Consider the following 24,719-nt stretch of genomic DNA (forward strand, 5'->3'; position numbering starts at 1 on the left):
ACTCGTCTTGAACATAACCGGTATTTAGAACAAGATAATACATACAGTACACTGACAAAAGAGGCTCTTCCGTCCTCATCCCTGGCTGTCGGGATGAGAGCTGCGTGGTTGAAGCGGCCACTCTTCCTAATGGCGGCCAGTGGGCTCCTGCTGGTGCTGTCGGCCGTGTTACTGATGAGCGGCTATGACTACAGACACACCGGCGCATCATTTCCCGACATGAAGAGTAGACTCTACGATGTGGAGCTGGGCATGAACAACCTCTGTGAGTGACTTCTTCGGGGTTTTTTTTTATTATATTGATTAACTGAAGTTGTAATACAATTTATCGGGGTAATGGGGTACGCCAATTGTCATAGTTCAGGGGTGTCAAACTCGTGCCATGGAGGGCTGAGACATTGCAGGTGTTCTTTCCAGCCAGTCACTAAAGCAGGTGATTTTAATGATCAACACCTTCAGTTTGAGGGAAGGAGCTCATCAATTAAATCACCTGCTGAAGAAACTGGTTGGAGAGAAAACCTGCAGCGTCTCGGCCCTCCATGGCACGAGTTTGACACATGTGTAGTTGGTTGTTGAATAAAAAAAAAACACATTTACAATTACGAGTGCGCCTGAATGCCTCACAGTCAGAGCAGAAAGGAGGGAGACACAGCATGAAGTTGGTATTGCTCTGTGTGAATAATGATTATGTTGTGCCTTACTAGTGCTTAGTCATGAACATGTCATTTATGTTGGTGTTCCAATCCCAGCACTGTGAAAACCTGTCAGTGTATGTGCGTGTCAGGATGAGAGAGTGGGGATTCCCCAAAATGAAGCTTCACTGCTGGTTGTATGTGTTTTTGTACTTGGGATACTGTTGATTATTTTGTTTGTTGAACGTTCCCTTTCAATTTGGTATCAAATTAATATGCAGACTTAAATCATGTGTGGCATAAAAACACGGACCTTGTGAAATTTGTACCTATTTGGTATTGGCGCATGCGGGTTAGGGGGTGGGTTAAGGGGCCTACTCCTCAACTCACAAAAAAAAACACATTATATTGTATATTTACCAGTATTTACATTATGCACATCATTCTAAACGGATAATATGTATGGCTGATTTTAGCACATGCACAAACCAGCAGGGACACCGGCTGAAATAAAAGACGTAGAAATTAAGTAAGGCCCCAGCAACTAAACGGAGCTAAATTCTCGTCACGGATCTCCGACCAGAACTGGACTCACGGGACCAATTGAGGGGATGTCATACAACTTCATGTTAAAAATCCGAACTATCCCTTTAAAACTTGGGACAAACTCCAATACGAGGGATGTGTGAAGCTGCGTGCTAGCTGCACAACTCCTGCCACAACACAAAGCACACTGCTTGCTTCTTTTTCCTGTTGCGTTCCTCATGAAAGGAAAAGTGCAAAGTGGTGTGCTATTGCTAAAGCAATGTCCTGTCACATTGCTAAAGATATGGTCCCTGTTGCAAGTGGAAAAAACGTCTGAAAACAATGGACTCGCGATGTCCAGCAAGCTTCCCAGTCACAATTATTTAGCACAAGCTTTACCACAACTTAACACTCAAAAAGTTAGATAAGAAATATACAAGACAAGTACCAATACGAGTGTAGAATAAAAAAAAAACTATTTTAACTTCTTCCCATCAAAGCGGTTCATTCAGTTGCAATGATGGCAAAGTACAATAAACAGTACAGGGTACAATAAGCAGCCAAAGAACATAGTAAAATCGGTTCAGGGAGACCTGAGGTTTTGAGGTCCAACAATGACCATGAACAACCCTGAGTTCTAAGTCCTGCCCATTCCCCCTGCAAAGATGTTTTGCTTGATTTTTTTCAACAAATCTTGGTCAAATTTTACACACAATTGAACCTTAAAGGTGTGTACCAAATTTTTAGGTGATTCATCAAATTTCAAGTCAATCTGACTTATGGGGTCTAACTCTTGGGTTTATTAACAGCGCCCTCATGTATTTGTCAGAAGAATAACAGCACTGGCACACAGCGATTGGACATTTACTCATGGCTTTCCATGAGCTACGCCTTTAATCCATATTAATAGCAGAAAAAGTCAACATTTTGGAAATTGTCACGACTGAGGTTCAGTTCCATGGAGTCATGGTGACGCTATGGCAAAATGTTTGTTTTTTTGTTTTGTTTTTTACACACAGTAGTATCAGTGTAAATTGTCATCCTTCATGTGTAACATTGTACTCTCTCTCCCCACCACGGCCTCTTGTCAAGATGATGCCCTGCGAGGCTTCCAGCAGAAACAAGCAAGCATGATGGCGCTTCTTGAAAAAAGCAGTGCCCGAGTGAACAATGCAACCGAGGCCAAAGGAGAGCAGGAAGCCGATGCACAGGTTCAAACCAAAAAGGAAACGCCTAAAATGAAAAAGTACAAAAAACTGTTCCCTCAGTCCTACCTGTTCAGAAAGTGGGGGTATGATCTGCCTGAAGACGAACAGAGGGAGGCCCAACGTTTGTATCAGCAGTATGGCTACAACGTCTACCTCAGCGACCGCCTTCCATTAGATCGAGCTCTACCAGATACCAGAGATCCAAAGTATAGCTTTTGTTTTTTTTTTTACTCTCTTATGTCACATCTCTGCAAAACACAAATTGATACGCCTATTACTTCATTGATTTTTTTTTTTTTTTATTCTGTGTGCAGGTGTTTAACAAAGACTTACCCAGAAGATCTACCAAGTCTGGGGGTGGTGATAATCTACCTGAACGAGGCCCTGTCTGTCATCAAAAGAGCCCTGCGCAGCATCATCGACCGCACTCCTCAGCACCTGCTCAAGGAGATCATACTGGTGGATGACAACAGCTCTAATGGTGGGTTGGATTGCTGTTGCATAACATGCAATTAAACATGCATCTTTCCACAAGCCTTTCACTAGTACAGTGGTTATCAACTGGTTTGGCTGCGGGAACGCCATCACCCTTCACAGGCAGGCGGTGGCTCAAACTGCAGAAATTGCAAAACTTCTTAGATCTTATTTAAGACTTTAGAAGTTACAGAGGCTACTTGCAGGGCTGAGGGAAAATGGATGTGATCAATGGAACACACCTTTCCTTGGTCACTTTCAGCCCACGCATGGTTTGATCACGAAGTTGGAAGTGGAGCACAATACTGTTTTCTGCATCTTCTTCCAAACAGCCAGTGATTGATGTTCATTCCTGCCACCCACACCGATGTACAGTATTTTTCTTGCACTACTGCAATGCATTGTGGCTAATGTATAACTCTCGAGCGACCTCCATCCCTCACACCAAGTTCACGTCAGCGACCTCGGGGAAGTCGGTGAGTGCAACTCAAGCTCCCACTGGAATGCAGCGCAACTCGATCATAAACATCACACGCCTTGAGGTGCATTCAAAGACGCAGGGCCATTGTTTCTTTTTAATTGGCAAAGAGTGTGTGATCCACCGAAAACGGATAAACAAGTTCTGCCATTACAGAGATGTTTTTTATCGTGATTGTAGCTTGCAGTCATGAACTACACTGTTTTATACTGACTGCTGCTTTTATTATAGCTAAAGTGAATTTTACCAAAGCAAGCAGAATATATCCAGATTAGCTTGCACATGTAATCATTTCTGGGGGATAGGAGCTTAACTGGATCATTAGACTTTGCATCAGGGGTGTCCAAAGTGAGCCCCGGGTGCCATTTGCGGCACATTCCAAAAATAAAAAAAAAACAAAAATGGAAAAATCCTCAGAAATGTTACAATAAAGTCAAAATATGACGAGAAAAAGTCGTAATTGTATGAAAATGAGACTTTAAAGAATTGAGACGTTGGAATGATGTCCTACCCAAGGTGGAGTTCCAGTATCTCGGGGTCTAGTTCACGAGTGAGGGAAGTTTGGTGCTTGAGTTCGACAGGCGGATCACAGCGGCGGAGCTACGGGGTGGCTACCCCACGGCGGGGGGACAATTTTGACAAACGCGGCTCTGTGGTGCAGAACATTCATTCAGCCTAACCGCCATTGTCGCTTTGATGCATTTCACTGCAGCACACAACAGTGCTGGAGGGGGTGGCCAGTGGTGAGCGTGGCCACTCCTGGTCACTCTCCCCGCCACCCTACTGGCCACCTAGACAATTCAGGTATCAACTTATTTCCTCCCCTATGTGACTAATGGTCTCACCTTGGCCACCCCAATGGAAAAATGTCTGGCTCCGCCACTGGCGCAACATCTACAGTAATGTGGTCGCTGAGCCGGAAGCCAGTCGATCTATGTTCCCACCATCACCTACAGTCATGGAAAAATGATTAGACCACCTTCGTTTCTTGACATTTTTAATGCCTGATACAACTAAACGTAACTTTTGTAAGGACAAATATAACAATGACAACAAAAATAGCTCATGATAGCTACATTTTTGGCAGTACAATGCTGTAGCTATTTATGTAAGAACTTAAGTGATTTTGGTTATCAAGAAAAGATAGAAGTTGCTAGATATCAGCTCTTAAATTCAATTGTTATCATTATATTTGTCCAAACAAATGTAACTTCAGCTGTACCAGGCATTAAAATGGATCTTTAAACTGAAGAAACAAGGGTGGTCTAATCATTTTTTCCATGAGCTTTGTGTCGTGACCTTCACATGGACAGGAGCTAGTCGAGGTGGCTGGGGCATCTAGTGCAGATGCAGTAGGACACGCTGGAGGGATTATGTGTCACGGCTGGCCTGGGAACGCCTCTTCCAGTGGCCAATGGAACTGGAAGAGGTGGCCGGGGACCGGGAACAAGAAAATGGATGGATGTTTTAAGTCATAATATGACTTAAAAAAACAACCAAATAATGAATAAAGCTGTAATTTTTGGGAAATTGGGTTATGTTACAAGAATAAAGCCAAATACTACGGGAATAAAATAATTACAAGAAAAAATTGTACAAGAAATTACGAGAATAAACTCATGAGGAAAAATGGTGTCATTTTAGTAGCATAAAGTTGAAATATTCAAGAAAAAATACCTTCTTTTTTTTTTTTTTAAAGTTGTAATGGATGAGAACCAAACAAAAGAGAATCTAATTTATGGAGAATTTGGTTGAGGGGAAAAAGTTACAATAATATGTTAAGTCATAATATGAAAAGAAAATTTACAAAGATTAAGAAAAAAATGAGGGGAAAAAAAACAGCCAAGTTCATACTAATACCCTTTTTTTAACCTATATTACAAGGCTGAAATGCAGTTTTTTTTTTTTTTTAAATATATGCAGTATCACGTCTTAGCATACCTACATGTGTTTCTTTACAAATCAAAGTGGTCCTTGCATCCTTTCATTTTTCAGTATGTTGCCAACGGAGGTTTGGACACCCCTGCTTTACACAATCCTGCAAACAGAATAACATGTCCACCAACAATGGAATGTCTCATGCAATGCAGCTTCAAACTACATGCACAACAGGAAAACATATTGTTATATACGTAATCCTCTATCTTATAGTAATGTACTGTAGCAGCCTTTTTTCCCCCCAATGTTTCATTTTTGAACAACAAAAGTTAACAAATGAAATTGTGTTTGTAGTGTACCTTACCTTTTGGTCAGGAAGCTTCATCACCGACGTATACAAATACAGTCATGTACAGCAGAACCGCCCGTAAATGGATGCACCTATAAAAAGCTATAATTTTTGACACTCAACAATATAATGTGGCATTTTAAAATTCTGTTTTCCACATGTTGTGCAAGTACAGTATAGTACTTACATTTAAACATCACATCAAGCCACTTTTCTATTTAAATTTGCCATTAAAAATGAATGTACGGTAAATTTTCAATTTCATGCAAAGAAAAGAAAGGCATTACTGAAACGTCTGTCTCTGCTTTTCACTATTAGAGGATCTGAAGGGAGACCTTGACCAGTACGTGGAGCAGATGCAGCAGCAGAACCCCAGTGTTCATATAACAAGAGTGAGACATCAGCAGCAGCAGGGGCTCGCTCATGCCAGGGTTTCTGGCTGGAGGGCTGCTACTGCTGACGTGGTGGCTATTCTGGACGCTCATGTTGAAGTTCATCTCAGGTGGTAAGAGAAAGTTCATTTTGCACTAGAAATAAAACAAGGACATCTGGTATGTCATCTTGGCTTACAGTGGTGTGTGTGTGTGTGTGTGTGTGTGTGTGTGTGTGTGTGGGCGTGTGTGGGCTGGAATGGGGATTTGAGGGTTCTCTTGGGTTCTCTTGCCCCTCTGACTGACGAGGACATAATCGAACTCGAAACCGAACATAGGATTTTTTTTAACCTGTGGCAGTTTTGACATGGTTTTCCTCCATTTGTGCATATTTTAATTTGGATTCTTGTGTTTTCATATATTTTATAGGGCTGCATCTAACAATTATTTTCTTTGGTCGATTAATCTCAACCTTGTTTGGATTAATCGGTTAGGCCAGGGGTGGCCCAAGTGCGGCCCGGGGGCCCATTCTAAAAATCGAATTTAACAAGAAAACAGCAGCAGCAAAAATGAGAATTTTTATTTTTACAAAGAATAAGGTCAAAAGATATATTTAAAAAAAAAAGTTGTAATCTAACAAAAGGTCTTTTACAGAGTAATGTAATATTATAAGGAAAAACACTGTAAAGAAAAAAAAATGCCCTTGACCAAAAATCACTCCATAACCTGTAACCACTCCATAACCCAAAAATGTCATACAAGACTTTTCTGCAAGAGAGGAAAAATATGCTTTCAGGGAAAAACTAAAGTCAACACTTACACGCGAGAACAATGCTAAAAGCCCACAGCATTTCAGTATGTGCAATCAAATTATGGAACGGATTGAGTAAGGAACTAAAACAATGCACCAAGATGAGCGATCTCAAGAAACAATACAAGCAGTTGATGTTGTGTTCCACAGCTTTGGGCCAACTACAGAAAAGGCCCGGTCGCCCCCCGTTTTAAGTCTCGTCTTGGGCACCACCAATTGGAGCTGGCCTTCGGACCTCAATGTGCGCGCTGGAGTGTAAATTTGGATGAGGTCCGAGATGTACTGAGCCGCCTTAAAAACAAACAATAAAATCTTAAAATCAATTCTAAAAAGCACAGGCCACCAGTGCAGGGAGGCTAGAATTGGGGTGATGTGCGCCCTCTTTTTGGTTCCTGTTAAAACCCGTGTGAAGCAAACACAAACAGTGGTTTGGTCCGCAACATATCAGAAAAGAGGCAAAAATGTCCACAGTTTTCCAAAGTCAAAGCTGATGTGTGTGAATATCTTGTTTTACCTAAAGCGCAAACATAATAGGTCTGCATTCATGGATGACTAAGGAAATAAAAACAAATTCACATTTGAGAGGCTGAAATCAGAGAATATTTGCATTTTTAAATAAAAAACAATCAGATACCAAAATAGTTGTTAATTGGATAATCGATTAATCATTGATTCGATTCATTGTTGCCGCTCTGATATTTTATAGTCTTGCGATAATTTCGTTCTGTCTTGACTACAATGACAGAGCTTTTATACAAGCGGAGGTCTTTCTTCCAGTGGATAACTATCTCAAAAATCAAATAAATTCATGCATTTTCTGAGTTGATGTAGTAGACTCCTGGTAAATGCTGCCCTGTTTTTATTTTGAGGCTTACGTTGCACTGAACAGGAAGTCACAATGTGCACGTTTTAATGTTGTGTAACTAGACAGTAGCCACGTTTCACGCTGCTTTGCAATAATGATGAAGTTAATACTACAACACGTCGACAAACATAATAAACGGAACAATTTTTCAAAAAAATTATGCCTTTTGGGTTTCAGATTTCGTCACCAAAAGCGGTCAGCTATGTACAGTATGTCAACGTCAGCGGGCACTGTTTAGCAATAAAAAGTTTTGGTCAACATAAGCGGGTTCCACTGTACTTAGGAATTTAGAATCCCGCCATGTTCAAGTGAAACTCCCCTTCATTGCTTTCATTCATAACAGCTATTTTGAATCAAAGGCAAGTGTTTTTATGTGCCATCGGTCGCCACCGTTCCCCATCCCACAGGGCAGAACCACTGCTGACACAGATCCAAGCCGACCGAACCGTGGTGGCGTCTCCCGTGTTCGACAGGGTCAACTTTGATGACCTCGAGGTCACCAACTACCCTGCAGCTGCACACGCATTCGACTGGGCCTTGTGGTGCTTGTATGAGAGCTTTTCTCCTGACTATTACCTGCTCAAAGACCGCTCTCTGCCAGGAAAGTAAGTTCAAGTGAGGGGTCTTCCCACACTTCCTCAAATCAGGTGCACCTGCAGAATCTAAAGAGTTCACATAAAAGAGCTGTACTTTACAACGCTAAGAATACTCCGACTTGATTTGGTTACATCAAGCGGACTAAATATGTTTGAGACTGTGGAGTTCAAGTACAAGCATGATGATAATTTATATTACGTTATACAGTATTTCTGACAGTTTCACTCAACCCTAACTATGTTTTTAAGGGGGGGTTTTGCTCATGTTTTGGATCTCATTAGAATATACAGGTCTACCAAATACATTTTCTAGTCTAAAGCTCAGCCTTTGTAAACATTAGGTTGATGTGATATTTTCATTTTGTCACCACCATCACAGGAGTCCGTCTGTAATGGGGATCCTAGTAGCTGATAGGGAGTATCTTGGAGAAATTGGAGCTCTAGATGAAGGAATGAAAGTGTACGGGGGAGAAAATGTGGAGCTAGGAATTCGTGTAAGTCTGTTCTGAAATTGACACAATCCTGTAACTAATGACTTGTTTTTTTGCACTGGTTTTTTTTGTTGTTTTTTTTTTACATTTGTGCTTAAAAACTATATTTGATCCAAATGACAGTCAAACAGGAATTCTTCCACTTCACATTTGAGGAAAGGTGCATCCCTTTGCACTTTTTACAGACTTTACAGACTTTTTTCTTCATGAAACCATTCACTGAAATAGCTCAAATCCTGCCTGATGAAACAACAAATGCACGCATAACTATCTTCTGCGAGTAGTCACCCCGACGTAGTCAATATTCCGAAGTCCAACACCCAGTGTCATCTTTCTTCCGACATCCCAAGAACAGCCAGGTTGTGGAACTCCCTCCCACCAACCGTGTTTCCAGAGACGCCTAACATGAACTGTTTCAAGTCAGCAGTTAATGCATTTTTTTGAACATTATTATTAGTGAATGAAATATAAATAATTTTTTTTGTGTTGTGCTGATTTATATATATTACATTTTAGGGAGGCCGCACGGTGGTCTAGTGGTTAGCATGTTGGCCACACAGTCAGTCTGGAGATCGGGAAGACCTGGGTTCAAATCGCCGTTGGGCATCACTGTGGGGAGTTTGCATGTTTTCCTCGTGCGTACTCCGGTTTCCTCCCACATTCCAAAAACATGCATGTAAGGTTCATTGGCGACTCTAAATCATCCATAGGTATGAATGTGAGAGTGAGTGACTGTTTGTCTATATGTGCGATTGGCTGGCGGACCCAGGCACCCCGCCTGTCGCCCGAAGTCAGCTGGGATGGGCTCCAGCATACCCCCGCGACCTTGAATCTGCTAATAAAAAAAAAAAAAAAAAAGTGCAGAATGCCAGTGAACAGTGGTGTCCAACGGATTACTTTTGCTATAGGCATCTTACAGCTCAGTTAGTTTATCCATAATCAGAAGATGAAAGTTGCATCTCTGTGGGTAGTTTGTGACATCTGTTCACCATTGCCGCGGGGGAGCAAGAGCAAATCAGGAGGGGAGCTTAATGTCAGCTGACTGATGTCCTGTGACATCGACAAAGTGCCGTTTATGCGATCGACCCAAACTACCTTCACGATCTACCAGTAGCTCGGAATTGACGTAATGGGCATCCCTGCCTTACATTGTAATATGAGTGAAGCAACCGTGTGTGTGTGTGTAGGTATGGACGTGTGGAGGGAGTATTGAAGTGGTTCCATGCTCCAAGATTGCCCACATTGAGAGGAGCCACAAGCCCTACTTGCCTGACCTGAGTGTGGCCATGAAGAGAAATGCGCTGAGGGTAGCAGAAGTCTGGATGGACGAATACAAACACAATGTCAACATGGCCTGGAACCTTCCATTTGAGGTATCTCAACACCTGTCTTGCTATATGTGTTTGAATGCAATGTTAAAGCTCTTTCACTGAAATTTGTTTTTAGAATCACGGGATTGACATTGGCGATGTTTCAGAGCGGAAAAAACTCAGACAGCAGTTGAAGTGTAAACCTTTCAAATGGTATCTGGAGAATGTGTACCCCAAGTTGGATCCCTGGGACAACATACTCGCCTATGGAGCAGTAGGTTTTGATAGACAGTGGAACCCGCTTATGTCGGCAACCTGTTCATGTTGACCCAACTCAAGTCCCGGTCCACCGTGTTCTTGTTAATAAAAAGTGCCTTCCGTTCAAAGTCAGGCTCATAGTAAAATAGATTTTTAGCCACCGGAAGAAATATGAGCAGATGTACAAAAAAAGCTTTGTCATTGTAGTTGTCAGGGGAACTTGCCCCCAACCACCAAGGAACTAACAAAATGACACAGAAAACAAGATTTGAGATTTTCTCGCGCACGAGGAGAGAGCGTCCGTGCCACACTGCAACACTCTCTAGTGGGACACTCTTCGCGCTTCTTTTATTGTCATAGGTGGGAGGTACCATAGCAATAGATGTAGTGTGTTCAGTTACGTTATCAGTCACGATCAGTTCAAGAAGTGGACTGACAGGGAAAACAGCCGACTTTACACGCTGGTGGAATGTGCCCCATGACCTTTATATGGCCCATTTCTTCCCCAAGCCCATGCACGGGGGTCAACCATGGTCTTATCTCACACCCAAGGTGCAAGGGGGGAAGCACTTAGGTCCACTCAACTGCTTTTTCTCAGTCCACTTTACAACACTACTGAATAACAAGAAGTCACAGTGACTGTTTGATTAACTTCAGATAACAACATAATGAGCATATACATACATTGGTAAGAAAATCCTTAACAGTAGTCAAGACTGTTAGACAAGACGGAAAAAGCCCTTAGGCATCATGAGTAACTGCAAGCAATGTCTAATTTGGGGTTTGTCAGCCAGCCCAAGGGACACCGACATAAACAGGTTCCACTGTGCTCACTCTATTGTGTAGTTTTTGAGTATTGTAGTAAGAATTTGGGTGACTCGCCAGATGAAGAATCTGGATGCAAACTTGTGCATCCAGGGGCCTGCGACTGGGCACACCCCTGTTTCCTACAACTGTCACACCTATAGATCTCAGGTGAGTTGAGCCACGACTTTGGATGTAAGCATGCGACGATGTAACCTAATTCTTCCTTCCAGCACACTTTCTACCGCCAAAGTGGTGAGCTCTACGTCGGAGGCATGAAGTCGCACAAATACAGCGACAACCACTGCTTGACCGACACAGGCGGCACACACACCGACCCTGGTTTGTACAACTGCAAAGAGGCCTTGCGGACAGGAATGAGCATCTATTGGGACTTCACACAGGTACCACGTGAAATAATTTTATGCAAGGAAGTGAAGTGATGGGAAGTACAATTTCAATTCCTTTTTCCGTGTAAAAATCAGATCCTGTGAACCCCCAGAAAATGGAGGGGTTTTTTTCGTTGCTCATGCGGGGGCTCTCGATGCAAATTGGCACTTCTCTCGTTCCTACTTTTGTGTTTCATCAGCGTTTTGTTTAACTTTTCTGCTTTCTAGGGCAAAGAACTGAGGAACCGGGAAACAAAAAGATGTCTGGAGATTAAACAAGGCCAACTAATGATGCAACAATGCTCAGGGCAAAGATGGGAAATCCAAAACATCATTGTAGATTTTTAAACACTGTAATTGGAAAGTACACCTCACAACAACCGAACGTGTCGAATGTAAAATAAGCTGTTTGATCTCCATCCATCCATTTTCTATGCCGCTTATCCTAATTAGGGTCGCGGGGGTATGCTGGAGCCTATCCCAGCTGATTTCAGGCGAGAGGCGGAGTACACCCTGGACTGGTCGCCAGCCGATCGCAGAGCTGTTTGATTGTTGTTAAGCAATTCTTCAATATTGGAACCAGTGACTATAGAAATGTTTTTTGGAGGGATGTTAAAGCAGTAGATTTTCCCAAATGTTTGTTTTCATGAATTTGTATGTATTTTTGAACTTTTTTCTTTCTAATAAATGTTATTGACTGTTTGCATGCTGTTTTTCAATGAATGTTTATAATTTACTTTGTCCTGCACTTAACACAACTACATGAATATAAATGTGAGTCACTTAACTTGATGTAGTGTAGTTTAGATGCTTACTGCACCATCTACACAATGATGTTCTCATTAGATTATGTACATGTGTGTCTAGATGACGGCGTGACAAGACAATGTCCGGAAATAGCCGACTTGTTACGACGGTCCACGAAACTGTGGTCACTTAGTAACCCGTGTGTTTCGGGCAACCCGCTCTGAGGAGGAACAACTTTCTTACAGGGTACACATCTACGGCCTTTTTGTGTGTGACCACATGGAATTGTTGTCGGGAGAACTGTCAAATGTAAAACTACAGAGACGTCGAGACAATGAGATAAGAAGACGGGCGAGGATTTTTGATGACAAAGTTCGCAGTATTGGTGTAAGTTACTACACAAGTTTCATTTTTATTATTTATTTAACTTTTTTTTTTTATTAGGTTGACAAGGAATTTCTCGACAAGCAGGTTGCTGAGAAGTTGACTAGGAAAACGGCAGAAAAAGACCAACAAGACGCCAATGGTGAGCGAAACAAATGCGTATTTGGCTCCGTGTGGTTCTGCAGCAAACTCCAGAATGCGCAGTGTGCTTTTACTTTGAAGCGGAAGTCTGTGTGAACGATTTGTGCTGTGCAATGTTGCAATTTCTCTTGTAAGTGCTACCGAATGCTTTATTTATTGATTTATTATTTATTATCTCCACACGACAGTTCTTGTTAAATAAACGTGAAGAAAGGTAATTGAAAGATTTGAATTTTAATTATATTTGTAAAACTTAAAAAAAAAACCTCATTATACAACATTTTTTTAATTTAATGTATTTCCTAATATTTGACAGCCCTATACAAGTGTTAGAGCGGTGGTTCCCAAACTTTTTACAGTCGCGTACCCCCGCTGCACACATGATTAATCGGTTACTTAATTTCATAGAAAGTATTTCTGGTTCAAAAATGTGTATTGTGCATGGTCAAACTTCGATAAAAGTTTTTCATTAGCACTGATAAACAGATAAGATGTGAGTTTTTCTTGGAGATGAATCAAGTATCGAAGCATTCGTCCTACAGATCTTTTCTTTCCGCCGGATGTTGAGATCCTTCCCTTTGAAGGCGAACTTGAGCTTCACTTTTGTCCACTTGCAATCGCTATGATTTAAATCTGTATATTACTTTCATACCAAATAAGGGAAAGTTGCAAGCAAGCATGATATAGCAGTATCCAAAAATACATACTATTTAGTCATATAAGTCACACAGAGCAGTGAAGCACTTCATGCTGTATCTCCTTCCTTCTCTCTGCTATGACGGTGCGCTCCATGCTATGAGGCGTTCAGGTGCACTCGTAACTGTGGGGTGGTAATTGTTTTTTCGTTTTTATTCACGTACCCCACTTTTTTAGCTTTCTGAGAGAAAGCTAAATTTATTGCTGCAACATGACATACAAAAATATCTCGTTTATCACGGTTAATGGTTCCAGACCAGACCGTCATAAGAGAATTTCCACAGCATTCTAAATTTAAATCTTAATTTTAGGACTCTTCATATATAAATCAAATATTTTCATAGTTAGAGCATAGAAACCCGGTTTACGACCTTTTACATGTGGTTTTTAGAGCCCTATCGGCATGAAATAGCACCCGTGTAGTCACATTTACACATAAGACATAAATGAGACTTGTGCTTTTGTGTGTGTTGCAATAAATGTCTTCCAGATGCATGGGGAGGAAGTGACGTCAGGGGTTGTGAGCTGAGTTTTTGTTGCAGCAACTTTAATAATTTTTGGGGAAAAAAATTGAGCATGATATGTTCAAAATGCCAAGTGGCGAGGTACTTCTGCAAAGTTAATGGGACTTGAATACTTCCTGGAAACATCATTATAGTCACGGATATATAGAAGAAAATATACACAAATTCCCTTTGAATGTGCGGGAAAATAATGCAGGATCCACAGCCTTATAGGAACTATATACAGTCATCCCTCCTAATATCGCGGTTCGATTATCGCTCCCTCGCCTTTATTTCAGAGATTAACTAATTAATAAATGATCAGTTTCGTGGTAGACTCCGGTATATTATTAGTCAAACCATATTGAAATATTGTACAAGTGATATGTAGGATTCTGGTCACTAGAAGGCAGTAATGACACAAAACATTGAGACATTACCTTACATTACATTACCTTAACACTGCATGAAGTCAGCCATGGCATGTCCCACAAGAGTGGCAAAACAAAAGTTCTCCTCCCATTCCAAGTGGAAGTGGTAGGTCTTAGGCTTCTTACATTTAGAAGAAATAATTTCAAGGCAAACTGGTTAGCTCGTTATCGGTCGTCTCAAGTCCCTGCTGAGTTGCAATGTGATTATAGGGGTGTTATTTCATGCTAGAGGGCTCTAATGTTGAAAAATGTATTTTAAAAAGTCTTAAACAGGTTTTCTGTGCTCTATGCAAATTCAATTTATTAACACTGAATCATATTGTGGAAATTAATTTAACGCAGTCGGGTCGGGAACCAGTTAACCGCTATAAACAAGGGATGACTCCACATGTTTGAGTTTGCGGACATGCGCCTGCTCATTAATAAACTGCATTAAACTTATTGGCAACGTTCAAAAGTCAGAACTCTGAAGTGTAAAGTGACAAAATATATTTTTGTAATTACAATACAGTACTTTAACTAAAGCACATTAAATACAACGGGTTTTATGTGCTACCTATGTTCCTGCTGTACTGCTGTGGATGTATGACAAAGATGTGACATTTGAACCCATTTCTCTGAATGCGCAATAAAGTATATTTCAAATATTGGTCATACTGCATTTAACTAACCAGTGGGTCGTGTCCCCCATACAGATGCTGCCATGTTGCAGAGTGCCAGACAGTCAGAAATCTGAAGTGTAAAGTGACAAAATATATTTTTGTATTTACAATACAGTACTTTAACTAAAGCACATTAAATACAACGGGTTTTATGTGCTACCTATGTTCCTGCTGTACTGCTGTGGATGTATGGCAAAGATGTGACATTTGAAACCATTTCTCTAAATGTGCAATAAAGTATATTTCAAATATTGGTCTTACTGCATTTAACTAACCAGTGGGTCGTGTCCCCCATACAGATGCTGCCATGTTGCAGAGTGCCAGACAAGTTTGCCTGCTCCATCATCAACAAGTGAAGGCCAAACGTGACGTGGAGAAGGCAGTGGTGGACTATCGTCGTCAGTACCAGCAGGGTTTGAGCCCAAAAGATGTGCCTGCACGTGAAGCACTTCTGACGCTTCCTGGTCTGCTGGGGGAGGACCCTGACAGCAGCAGGCGAGTGCAGAGGCAGAAAGAGCAGCTCAAAGCGTGGCTCCTCCAGCAACGGGATGAACAGGCTGAGAAAAGTCACAGACACAAGATGGAGAGTAAGTTTAGTAAGGCTTAAACACAACAACACCCGAGCTCACTGAAATGGGGTTATCTGTCCCCCAGAGTTGCATGACGACCGACGTAGGGTAGACTTGGACAATGACGCCCTCAAGCTGCAGAACATTGAGCTGGAGAGAAGGAAAGCTGCAGCGGTTGCTGCAAAAGAGTGGAATATGACAATGGTGAGTCTTTCTTCAATGCAAAACACAGAAGAATGAGTTATAAAATGCCATACAACAACAAATACTAAACAAAACAAAAACAGTATGAAAAATGTACAAATACTACTACTGATCAATTGGATCTCAGTGAATACAACACCGGATTTATCGTTGTTCATCCGTGCATAGATTTTTCAATAGGATACTTTATATGAATATTTACTTATTTTATATACTGTATGTTATTTTGATAGGTCACCTGTTTAAACATAAAACAATTAAATGTGCACTTCAGAAAGTAAATCAGGGTGTGTGTGCAAATTAAATGTCAAAACTCCAAATAATGAATTAGCTATTTCACTTACCACTGAGGGCCACACACTGAAAAATGAACGGATGCAAGGGCCACTTTGATATTTTGTAAAGCAGGTATGAAAACAACTGCATCTCAGCTTTGTGAGATGCAGAATGGGTGAAAAAGCGTATTAGTATGAACTTTGCTCTTTTTTTCCCCGTTTATTTTCCAAATAATTCAACATTCTTCTTTCATAATCATGGTAAATTTTCTTTTCAGTCACTCATTTGCTGTGTTGCTTGTTCTTATTCCCATACTATTTCGACTTTATTCTCGTAGCATAACCGTTTTCCTCAACCTAATTTTCCAAAAATAAAATTTGTTTTTTCATAATATTACGACTTTTAAAAAAAGCCTTTTTTTAATATTTGAACTTTATGCTCCAAAAATTACATTTTTTTCCTTCTAATATTAAGTTATTCTTGTAAAATTATGACTTTTTCTCATTAAATTACAACTTTTTTCTCTTAATATGTTGACCTTATTCTTGTAAAATTACAGATTTTTTTCCATTTTTGCTGTTGTTGGATTTTTTTCATGTGTTCTTGTGAAAATATATTTTTAGCATTAAAAAAAAAAAGACCAGGGCTGCACTCTGGACACCCCTGACTTACAGTATATTCATGCATGTCAGAAAACTGTACATATGCTGTTAAGATGACAAAGACAGAAGGAAGGCGGCATCAGGGGAGTAACATGAAGAACATGGAGTCCGAGCAGGTTCAGCACGAGGTCAGCATGATGGGAGCCCCTGGACTTTGTCCCAGCAGCGACAGGAAGCCGCCTCCTGAGAGCTTGGAGAGAATCAATGAATTCCACCAGCATCAAATTGAAGAGAAAAAGGTAATAAATTGCACCAAAGTTTTGGAGATTATGTACTTAAAAAAAACATGATTGATTTACCAAAAGAGGACAGATATGGAGAAGAAGAAAGAGGAGATGCGACATGATGGAGTCCGGCTGGACTCTGCTCGTATTGCTGTGCTCATGGAGAGACAGCAAGCCCGACACAAGAAGCAGCTAAGACGACATGTGGACACCACCAACAAACATCTGGCTGCATCACCACAGCACAGGTAACACACACACACACTAAGCAGAAGTGTCTGTTCTCTTTTCTATTTTGTGTCATGTTTAGGGAAGTGGGCATTGGGAGGGGACACATCGATGAAAGCTTCTTCTCCAAATTTAACACCAGCAGCCGCTGATTTATGTGACGCTCATTCAAGCCTGCAATGCCATTCATTTGTGTTCCACAATAAAATACCACCTTTCAAACAAACTACCACTTGTTTTATCTTTACTTGGGACAGTCTACATGAAATAATCCAGTAGCTTTATGCAAATGTGACACTTTATTAAAAAATGTCAGACAAAAACTGCTCCTTTATAGAAAACCTGGTTTTAAAAAATGTAAGGAATTTCCTGAGCCACATGATACAACACTTTCAACTTTAAAACACACACACCACATGCGTTAGTTTGAAGTCATGTCAGGTGAGACTCTTCCTTTCCAGTACTGCAGGGGGCGGTAATGTGCATTACAAATCAATTGTCACAAGAGCTCCAGCTGCTTGGTCTGGTGGGTCACTGCTCTAGTTGCTTTTAATCCAACAGCAAAAACCATAATACATCATTCCTCAGTCTGCATTTTGTCAGGTTCGACATATAAATGTATTGTGATCTTCCTTGGTTTTATTGAAATTGGTTTAGTAATTGCTGACTAACAAAGAACAATGCTCAATTTGCACTTGGCGGAGGTAATACCACACTGACCCAAATATAAGACTAGTTTGCAGAGTCAGGAGAAACAATTTCTCTCATATTGAAAACATGACTAAAAAAAAGAATCGTTTCAGGCATCTTCCGTAGTTAGCAGAGAAGGAACGCACTTTGCCCCGTATTGCTGCGAGAATCAACACTAGTCTGTAAAACCTCCAATGGTTTCAGTGTGACAGCGTGTTTGATCACTCCCTTGGCAAACCTATTGGTGTTCGACTTCTCTTGCATCCTTCTTTACACGCTTTGCCTAGCTGCTTTTTACCACAGTGACATTTTGTTTTTAAAACAAATAAGTAATGCGGTTAGTTTGGGACTCGCTTTGTCCCACGGGGAAGTGGATGTTACGTCCATTGGGTACGTACTAACTTTTTCAAGTGTCTTTTGTTGTCATACTAATTATGTCTTGACCTCCAAACACTGTGTGTTGTTTAACATCTATTTGCCAGGGGCCCTCGGAATTGTCTAATGGCGACCTTGGCCAATAGCAGTCATCATAAATAAATTGAAAAATGTACAGTCAATCCATGTGATCAGTATGTGCCGATCTCACTCATGAATGATCGTATCGGCAGCATGAAACCTTGATTGGAGTATCCCTAGTTTCTTGTCTTCTTTTACTTTATTCATTAATAAACTCCTATGACTTGATTTTTGTGTTCTCATTAAATATGTTATGTTCTCTTGGGTCGTAACATATTTATTGAGGGCTCGTCAAGGAATTGAACCCGGGACTTCTCGCAACCTAAGCTAGAAACACACAATTCCGAATTAGAACGCTTCCTTAGAGAAAGCACTGCGGGAGATGTGAAAAAAAATTGCTATAACCACAGCGTTGTTTCTGAAAAGCATTTTCCGACACAAACTTGTCCCATTTCCTCTGCCACACATCCAGAGCTTTGTTCTGCAGCTCAGGGCTCAACGAGCTGTACCTGAAAGCAGAGCATGACGACCCTGTCAGTGAACAGGCGGAAACTTACCTGGATATCACATCTGGGCTGAACTTACAGAATAGAGTTGATGGCCAGTTGCTTGAGGGTGCCCACATGGGACCTTTTCCCGCCGAAGCCCACGAAAGCCTCGTAGAAGTCGTAGGAAAGGCCGGAAGAACCCAACATTGCCGGATCGTCAGAACTTATGACCATCGGGTGGTTCTGGGACATCAGCACAGCAGCAGGGTGGTTTCGCAGGTCTTCTACTAGCTTCAACACCTACACAAAGACGACAGTGGAGATGCGTCACATGTACAGTGACATCTAGGAGATATATATATATACACACACACACACACACACACCATATATATATATATATATATATATATATATATATATATATATATATATATATATATATATATATATACAGACCCTTTCCAAAAAATTAGAATGTCATGGAAAAGTTGTTTAATTTCCATAATTCCATTCAAAAAGTTAAACTTTCATAGATTATAGATTCAGGGCCCACAATTTAAACGATTTCAAGTATTTATTTGTTTATTTTTACATAATTTGGGCTTCCAGCTCATTAAACCCACAAAAACAGGAATTCAAAAAATTAGAATACTGTGAAGAAATCAGCCCAAATTTTGCAGGGCATGAATATTTTAAACTGAGTGTCACACACTAATCATCTACTAAAGTCAAATCACCTGCACAGGCTTCCCCAGGTGTCATTAAATTGCTTCAGTTTGGTTCAATTGTCTCAGTTGGGTTCAATATGGGGAAGACTGCAGACATGACAACTGGCCAGAAGACCATCATTGATACCCTCCATAGGATGGGTAAGCTACAAAAGTTCATAGCTAAGGAGGCTGGTTGTTCACAGAGTGCTGTGTCCAAGCATATCAATAGAAAGTCTAGAGGAAGGGCAAAATGTGGCAGAAGATGCACCAGCAAAAGAGATGACCGTGGGCTTCAGCGGATTATCAAAGAGGGAAGATTCAAGAATCTGGCAGAGATCCAGAAAGAGTGGAATGAGGCGGGAGTCACAGCTTCAAAAACCACCACATTCTGACGCATCCGGGAGATGGGCTACAACTGTTGGGTTCCTCGGGTCAAGCCACTTCTGAACCTGAGCCAACGTAGGAAGCGTCTCCACTGGGCCAAGGAGAAGAAGGACTGGACCGTTGGCCAGTGGTCCAAGGTCCTCTTTTCCGATGAAAGTAAAGTGTGCCTTTCATTTGGGAATGAAGGTCCAAGGGTTTGGAGGAAGACGGGTGAGGAACAGAACCCAAGCTGCCTGAGGTCCAGTGTGAAATATCCACAGTCCGTCATGATTTGGGGTGCAATGTCCGGTGCAGGTGTTGGTAAACTCTGCTTTCTTAAATCCAAGGTCACCGCAACAGTCTACCAGAATGTTTTAGAGGACTTCATGATTCCTTCTACTGAGGATCTGTATGGAGATGCAGATTTCATCTTCCAGCAGGACCTGGCCCCTGCCCATACCGCCAGAAGCACTAAAACCTGGTTTGATGCCCATGCCATCACAGTGCTTGACTGGCCAGCCAACTCACCGGACCTAAACCCCATTGAGAATCTATGGGGTGTTCTCAAGAGGAAAATGAGGGGCACCAGACCCAACAACAAAGAAGAGCTGACAGCAAGCATCAAGGAAATCTGGGCTTCCATAACTCCCAGGCAATGCCACAGGCTGATTGCTTCAATGCCACGTCGCATCGAGGCAGTGATTAAGGCAAAGGGATTCCCAACCAAGTATTGAAGATTGACATATCGTTTTGAAAGTACCATATTTTGATTGATTTGATGTGATCCTAATTTCTTTCTTTTTTTTTCCCTGCAAAAACTGAGGTTTGATGCCCATGCATCATATTCTAATTTTTTGAATTCCTGTTTTCATGGGTTTTATGAGCTGGAAGCCCAAATTACGTAAAAATAAACACTTGAAATCGTTTAAATTGTTGGCCCTGAATCTATAATCTATGAAAGTTTAACTTTTTGAATGGAATTATGGAAATTAAACAACTTTTCCATGACATTCAAATTTTTTGGAAAGGGTCTGTATGTGTGTATAGATATACAGTATATATACACACACACACACACACACACACATTTATATACAGTATATATGGTGTTTAAAAAAATCACTGAAAACATACTCTCATTGAAATTGAAAGTGTCCAACTTTAAATATTCAAAATAAAAATTGCCAGGTAAATCTCACATAGGTATGGTACAGTTTTGATTGAAGCATTAAGAGCATTATTAATGTAACTCCTGACTTTTGAAGTGGCATAGAAAATGGATGGATGGATGGATGTTTTTTATTGTGGTTTGAGTTTGCAATGATGTATACAAACACTCTGAAAAATTTGGTTAAATTTTTGAGACATTCAAGAAATGAAATGATGAGCATGATGCAATGCAGGCTGCACCAAACTAACTCTCTCTAGTGAACTCTTATTGGATGTGTGTGAGTTTGCATTGTAGTAGCAGTATCAGAAGTACCTGGTTGGAAATGGGACACACTTCCACAGCCACGCCTCTCTTCATGGATAAATCTCGGGCCAAAGGGTGGCGAGTCAGAGCAAACCCGTGGCCGATTCGTGATGTGTTAAACAAAAGAGCATCCAGCAAGTTCTGGTCCACGTCAGTGCCCTCCAGGTCTACCACGCACACAGTACAGATTGACTGAATATGAGATTCAGTGAGTCCTAGTTTTCTCATCACATTCTGTCCTTACTTGTCTCTCCAGCGTGGAAAAAGTAGGGAAGTGTCACACCCCTCTCTGCTGGCAATGACAAAGCCTCTCGGAAATACCAAAGTGGCTTTCCTTTATCCTCGCGACCTACCTGCATATCACACACACACAACATTCACGCTTCAGGTCCATAACATATAACTTGTTGCTGTACAGTATTAGGTAATATGAGTGTAAAGGTGACAACAGGGGTATTATTTCATGTCTAGAGGGCTGCGGTAATGTTAAAAACAGTATTTAAAAGGTCATAAACATGTTTTATATGCTGTAACTCCAGAAATATTCAATTTGTTAATATTAAACCTACTTCAAGGAAATTTGCTTATCACGGGACCAATTAACCGCGATGAATGAGGGACAACTGTAGTGCAAAACAACTAAAACAAATACTACTGTTTTGACTCTGTCTCCAACGCCAACAAACAATGTAACGAAATGAACAACAGATATTTGCTTTGGTTTGGTTTTATGCGTATTGCTGGAGTTTGTGTGGGTTCTTTGCGTACACAGACTTCCTCTCACATTCCAGTATAACGTTACATAAGAGCGTTACATAATATTCTTCACCTTATGTGTACTTTAGTGACATGCAGAACCCAAATCAGTGTAGGCCTAAATATATGCAGTTAAATGTGGTATATGTTAAATGACAAAGCAAAGTAATCGAAGATTGTTGGACCATACAGAAGGCTTTGTTTCCATATTGTATAATAAACAGTTTGCAGTTCTCACCAAGTCAAAGCCAGCCATTACATCTGGGAAGTCATTCTGTAGCTTCATGGCCACCTCTACCACTCCCCTCACTGCAGATTCATTCATTCCCCTGCAACATAAAGCATGTGATCAATGATCAGGTCACGTGTGCATGTTTTGCTACGGAGCTTCACCTGTGAACGACAAAGATGAATCTGCTTCCAAAGAAGTCCGGGTGATCTGCTATGAACTCCCTGGTGACGTCTCGGTAGGTTTTCAGGGCCCACGCTGAGTCGTGTGTGCTGCCATCCAGCTCGTATGTCTGAGCGTAGTCAAGATGTGTAGATCAGGAAATGACCAACAACGAGTCAGTGTGTTAACATGTCAATGTGCGTGCTGACCTGCGGCAGCAGAGCGCGCAGCTCCACGTACATGACATTGTCCATGTGGAACTGTTTGAGGCCGTGGTAGTAATAGTCTCTGAAGACAGGAGCGTACGTGATCAAACCTGTCGCCGCCATAAAGGCTAGCTCAAATTTCTTCCAAACCACATCCTGGTTGGGGTACAAAGCCGCAGGATTGCCATTGGTGAAGAGTGTCAGGTTGGCCAGGATGCTTAGAGCATTAAGACAAAGAAAGTCACAAACGTAATACTCCAAATGCGCTAGATCCCTAGCAGGAACAGGCATATTAACCAACATTCAGCCAATTGTTGATTAATCATGTCTTAATGCAATTGAGGTAAAAATGGGTGCATTACTTGGCTGTGACCAGCAGGGGCGCTGTTGCTCCAATTAGTATGCAGTCTAATGAAAAACAATGTGTCAAGTGTGCGTGTAAACAAACTGAAGTTGTGATGAAAAACACCACCTATTAATCAATTAAAAAGTGTCAAAAGGGACCCAAAATCTTGGTAATAATGCACAGTGCTTTTGATCAACATTTTCAGGGAATAATTATTAACATCTGAGCATCATTATCTTTATAATCGATGGTGAAAGCTCACCTGTTGTCCAGATCTGTGACGTTGCTCAGTTTGTTCCTGAGATTTTCCAGCAGCATCCACGAAGAACACTTCGGTGTTGGTTTAGGCTGCCCCGATGAGAAGATGAACCTGACCGAGCGTTCGTCAGTGACACACATGTAACACTTGGGCCGATACGTCACGTTCTTTACCAGCCACTCCGGATCCCCCATGCCAAGGTCGTGGACGTGCAGAGCTCCTCCTGAAACATCAATTACAAGCGCGTGTTTTGGGGCGTCAGGAAATGAATAACAAATAAATGAATTTACCTTTGGGCATTTTCTGCAGCAGGCTGAATATGGGGCTTCTTCGAATTAAGTGTCTAGCCTGAAAGAAGTGCATGGATGGAGGGAAATTGGTCCTCGCCATCTCCTCTTGTTTCATTTTAGACAACCGGGCATCTAGAAGCTTCTCCGAGTCCGTCAGCACCATTTGTCCCCCGGTCTGCTGGGAGGCCTCCTGTTGTATGAGAGCCTCTCTGGTCTTGGGGTCCGGCATGCACAGGACACCTGCTGCATGCCACAGTAGCATACAAGCCATCGCCACAAGGGGGCGCTGGTACACTGCTACCATCCTCCAGAGAGTCTGGCGAACAATAAAGAAAGACAAAGAAACGTTTTATTTAGACATTTAAACGTCAACGTGAATAAAACATTTATTTTACATGTCGCTTCATTAGCGTGAATGCAGTGATGTAACTGACCAATTTACGCCATTTAGCGCTATTTCAATCTTGACTCGTAACTTTCTGACGAACAGATTTTGGACAAATAACAGCTTTCAGGCAACAGCTTTAAGGTTACATTAGAAAATGGCGTCAAATTAAGGTGAAAAGAAATGTACTGTAAACATTAAAGCTCCACGATTGGTTACGAGTTTTTTTCCCTTGTACTTGACAAACTAAAAACTACTGTCAACTATAAACAATGCGACTAGAATGATTGAAAAGTGTTACCTTAAAGCGTTCTGTCACCAAATAAAGAAGCTAGCAAGAAGACGTCAATGTTAAGGATGTTGGGGGTCTTTTTCTGGTGGTGCTGCCTGTCAGAAAGAGCTGTTTACGCAGAAGCCCCGCCCAGTGTATATGATTGGCTGAAATATCACCCACACGACGATCCCATTGGTGTAAACAAAAGTAGACTTGACGCAAGGAAGGAACTATTCCTCAAGAGGGAATTTTTACATTTTTGACTTGGGGTTTAAATCAACACACTTAGCGCTGTCTTACATTTACACGACTTAAATTAAGGTACTGTCATAACTATGGTGAAACCGAACACCTGTCCCCACCCAGAGAACAAAGTCAAGCTAGAACAAGTTTATCTAGTTACTGGATCTAAGAGTAGCTATTGACATTGATCGTGCTATTAGACGGGATAAAATCGTGCTA

General features: G+C 41.3%; 2 protein-coding genes across 4 annotated transcripts; one reads left to right on the forward strand and one right to left on the reverse strand.

Moving 5' to 3' along the window:
* Nucleotides 1–97: 97 nt before the first annotated feature.
* On the forward strand, nt 98–17,380 carry LOC129181287 (probable polypeptide N-acetylgalactosaminyltransferase 8). Of its 3 annotated transcripts, XM_054776292.1 has the most exons (17): nt 98–265; nt 2,250–2,368; nt 2,426–2,571; nt 2,680–2,846; nt 5,863–6,049; nt 7,999–8,196; nt 8,567–8,681; nt 9,866–10,051; nt 10,125–10,262; nt 11,132–11,221; nt 11,284–11,454; nt 12,631–12,712; nt 15,303–15,590; nt 15,658–15,776; nt 16,768–16,953; nt 17,020–17,186; nt 17,249–17,380. In XM_054776292.1, the coding sequence occupies exons 1-17, from the start codon at nt 130–132 to the stop codon at nt 17,316–17,318; spliced, it is 2,565 nt and encodes an 854-aa protein (XP_054632267.1). In that variant the 5' UTR covers nt 98–129; the 3' UTR covers nt 17,319–17,380. The 3 variants fall into 3 exon arrangements, with proteins under 3 accessions (XP_054632267.1, XP_054632266.1, XP_054632268.1); XM_054776291.1 differs by having other exon boundaries at nt 2,250–2,571; XM_054776293.1 differs by lacking the exons at nt 12,631–12,712; nt 15,303–15,590; nt 15,658–15,776; ... (1 more) ...; nt 17,020–17,186; nt 17,249–17,380 and adding an exon at nt 11,668–12,079 and having other exon boundaries at nt 2,250–2,571.
* Nucleotides 17,381–17,446: 66 nt separating this feature from the next.
* Nucleotides 17,447–24,393, reverse strand: ada2a (adenosine deaminase 2a). The gene is made up of 10 exons (XM_054776296.1): nt 24,285–24,393; nt 23,599–23,914; nt 23,312–23,531; nt 22,707–22,920; nt 22,500–22,627; nt 22,345–22,435; nt 21,595–21,703; nt 21,360–21,517; nt 18,898–19,100; nt 17,447–18,821 (listed from the first exon to the last, which is right to left on the reverse strand). The coding sequence occupies exons 2-10, from the start codon at nt 23,900–23,902 to the stop codon at nt 18,674–18,676; spliced, it is 1,575 nt and encodes a 524-aa protein (XP_054632271.1). The 5' UTR covers nt 23,903–23,914; nt 24,285–24,393; the 3' UTR covers nt 17,447–18,673.
* Nucleotides 24,394–24,719: the final 326 nt, after the last annotated feature.

The sequence above is a fragment of the Dunckerocampus dactyliophorus genome, chromosome 5 (assembly GCF_027744805.1).
Source record: "Dunckerocampus dactyliophorus isolate RoL2022-P2 chromosome 5, RoL_Ddac_1.1, whole genome shotgun sequence".
Lineage (NCBI taxonomy): Eukaryota > Metazoa > Chordata > Actinopteri > Syngnathiformes > Syngnathidae > Dunckerocampus > Dunckerocampus dactyliophorus.

Excerpts from the sequence above, each read along its gene's own strand:
- ada2a (XM_054776296.1), bottom strand. The coding sequence starts at position 23,902 with ATGGTAGCAGTGTACCAGCGCCCCCTTGTGGCGATGGCTTGTATGCTA. Across the intron at positions 21,704-22,344 it reads TAATGGCTGGCTTTGACTTG|GTAGGTCGCGAGGATAAAGG; the intron begins GTGAGAACTGCA and ends TGTGATATGCAG. Across the intron at positions 21,518-21,594 it reads TTTCCACGCTGGAGAGACAA|ACCTGGAGGGCACTGACGTG; the intron begins GTAAGGACAGAA and ends TGTGCGTGGTAG.
- LOC129181287 (XM_054776291.1), top strand. The coding sequence starts at position 130 with ATGGCGGCCAGTGGGCTCCTGCTGGTGCTGTCGGCCGTGTTACTGATG. Across the intron at positions 11,222-11,283 it reads GTCACACCTATAGATCTCAG|CACACTTTCTACCGCCAAAG; the intron begins GTGAGTTGAGCC and ends TCTTCCTTCCAG. Across the intron at positions 12,713-15,302 it reads AGACCAACAAGACGCCAATG|ATGCTGCCATGTTGCAGAGT; the intron begins GTGAGCGAAACA and ends TCCCCCATACAG.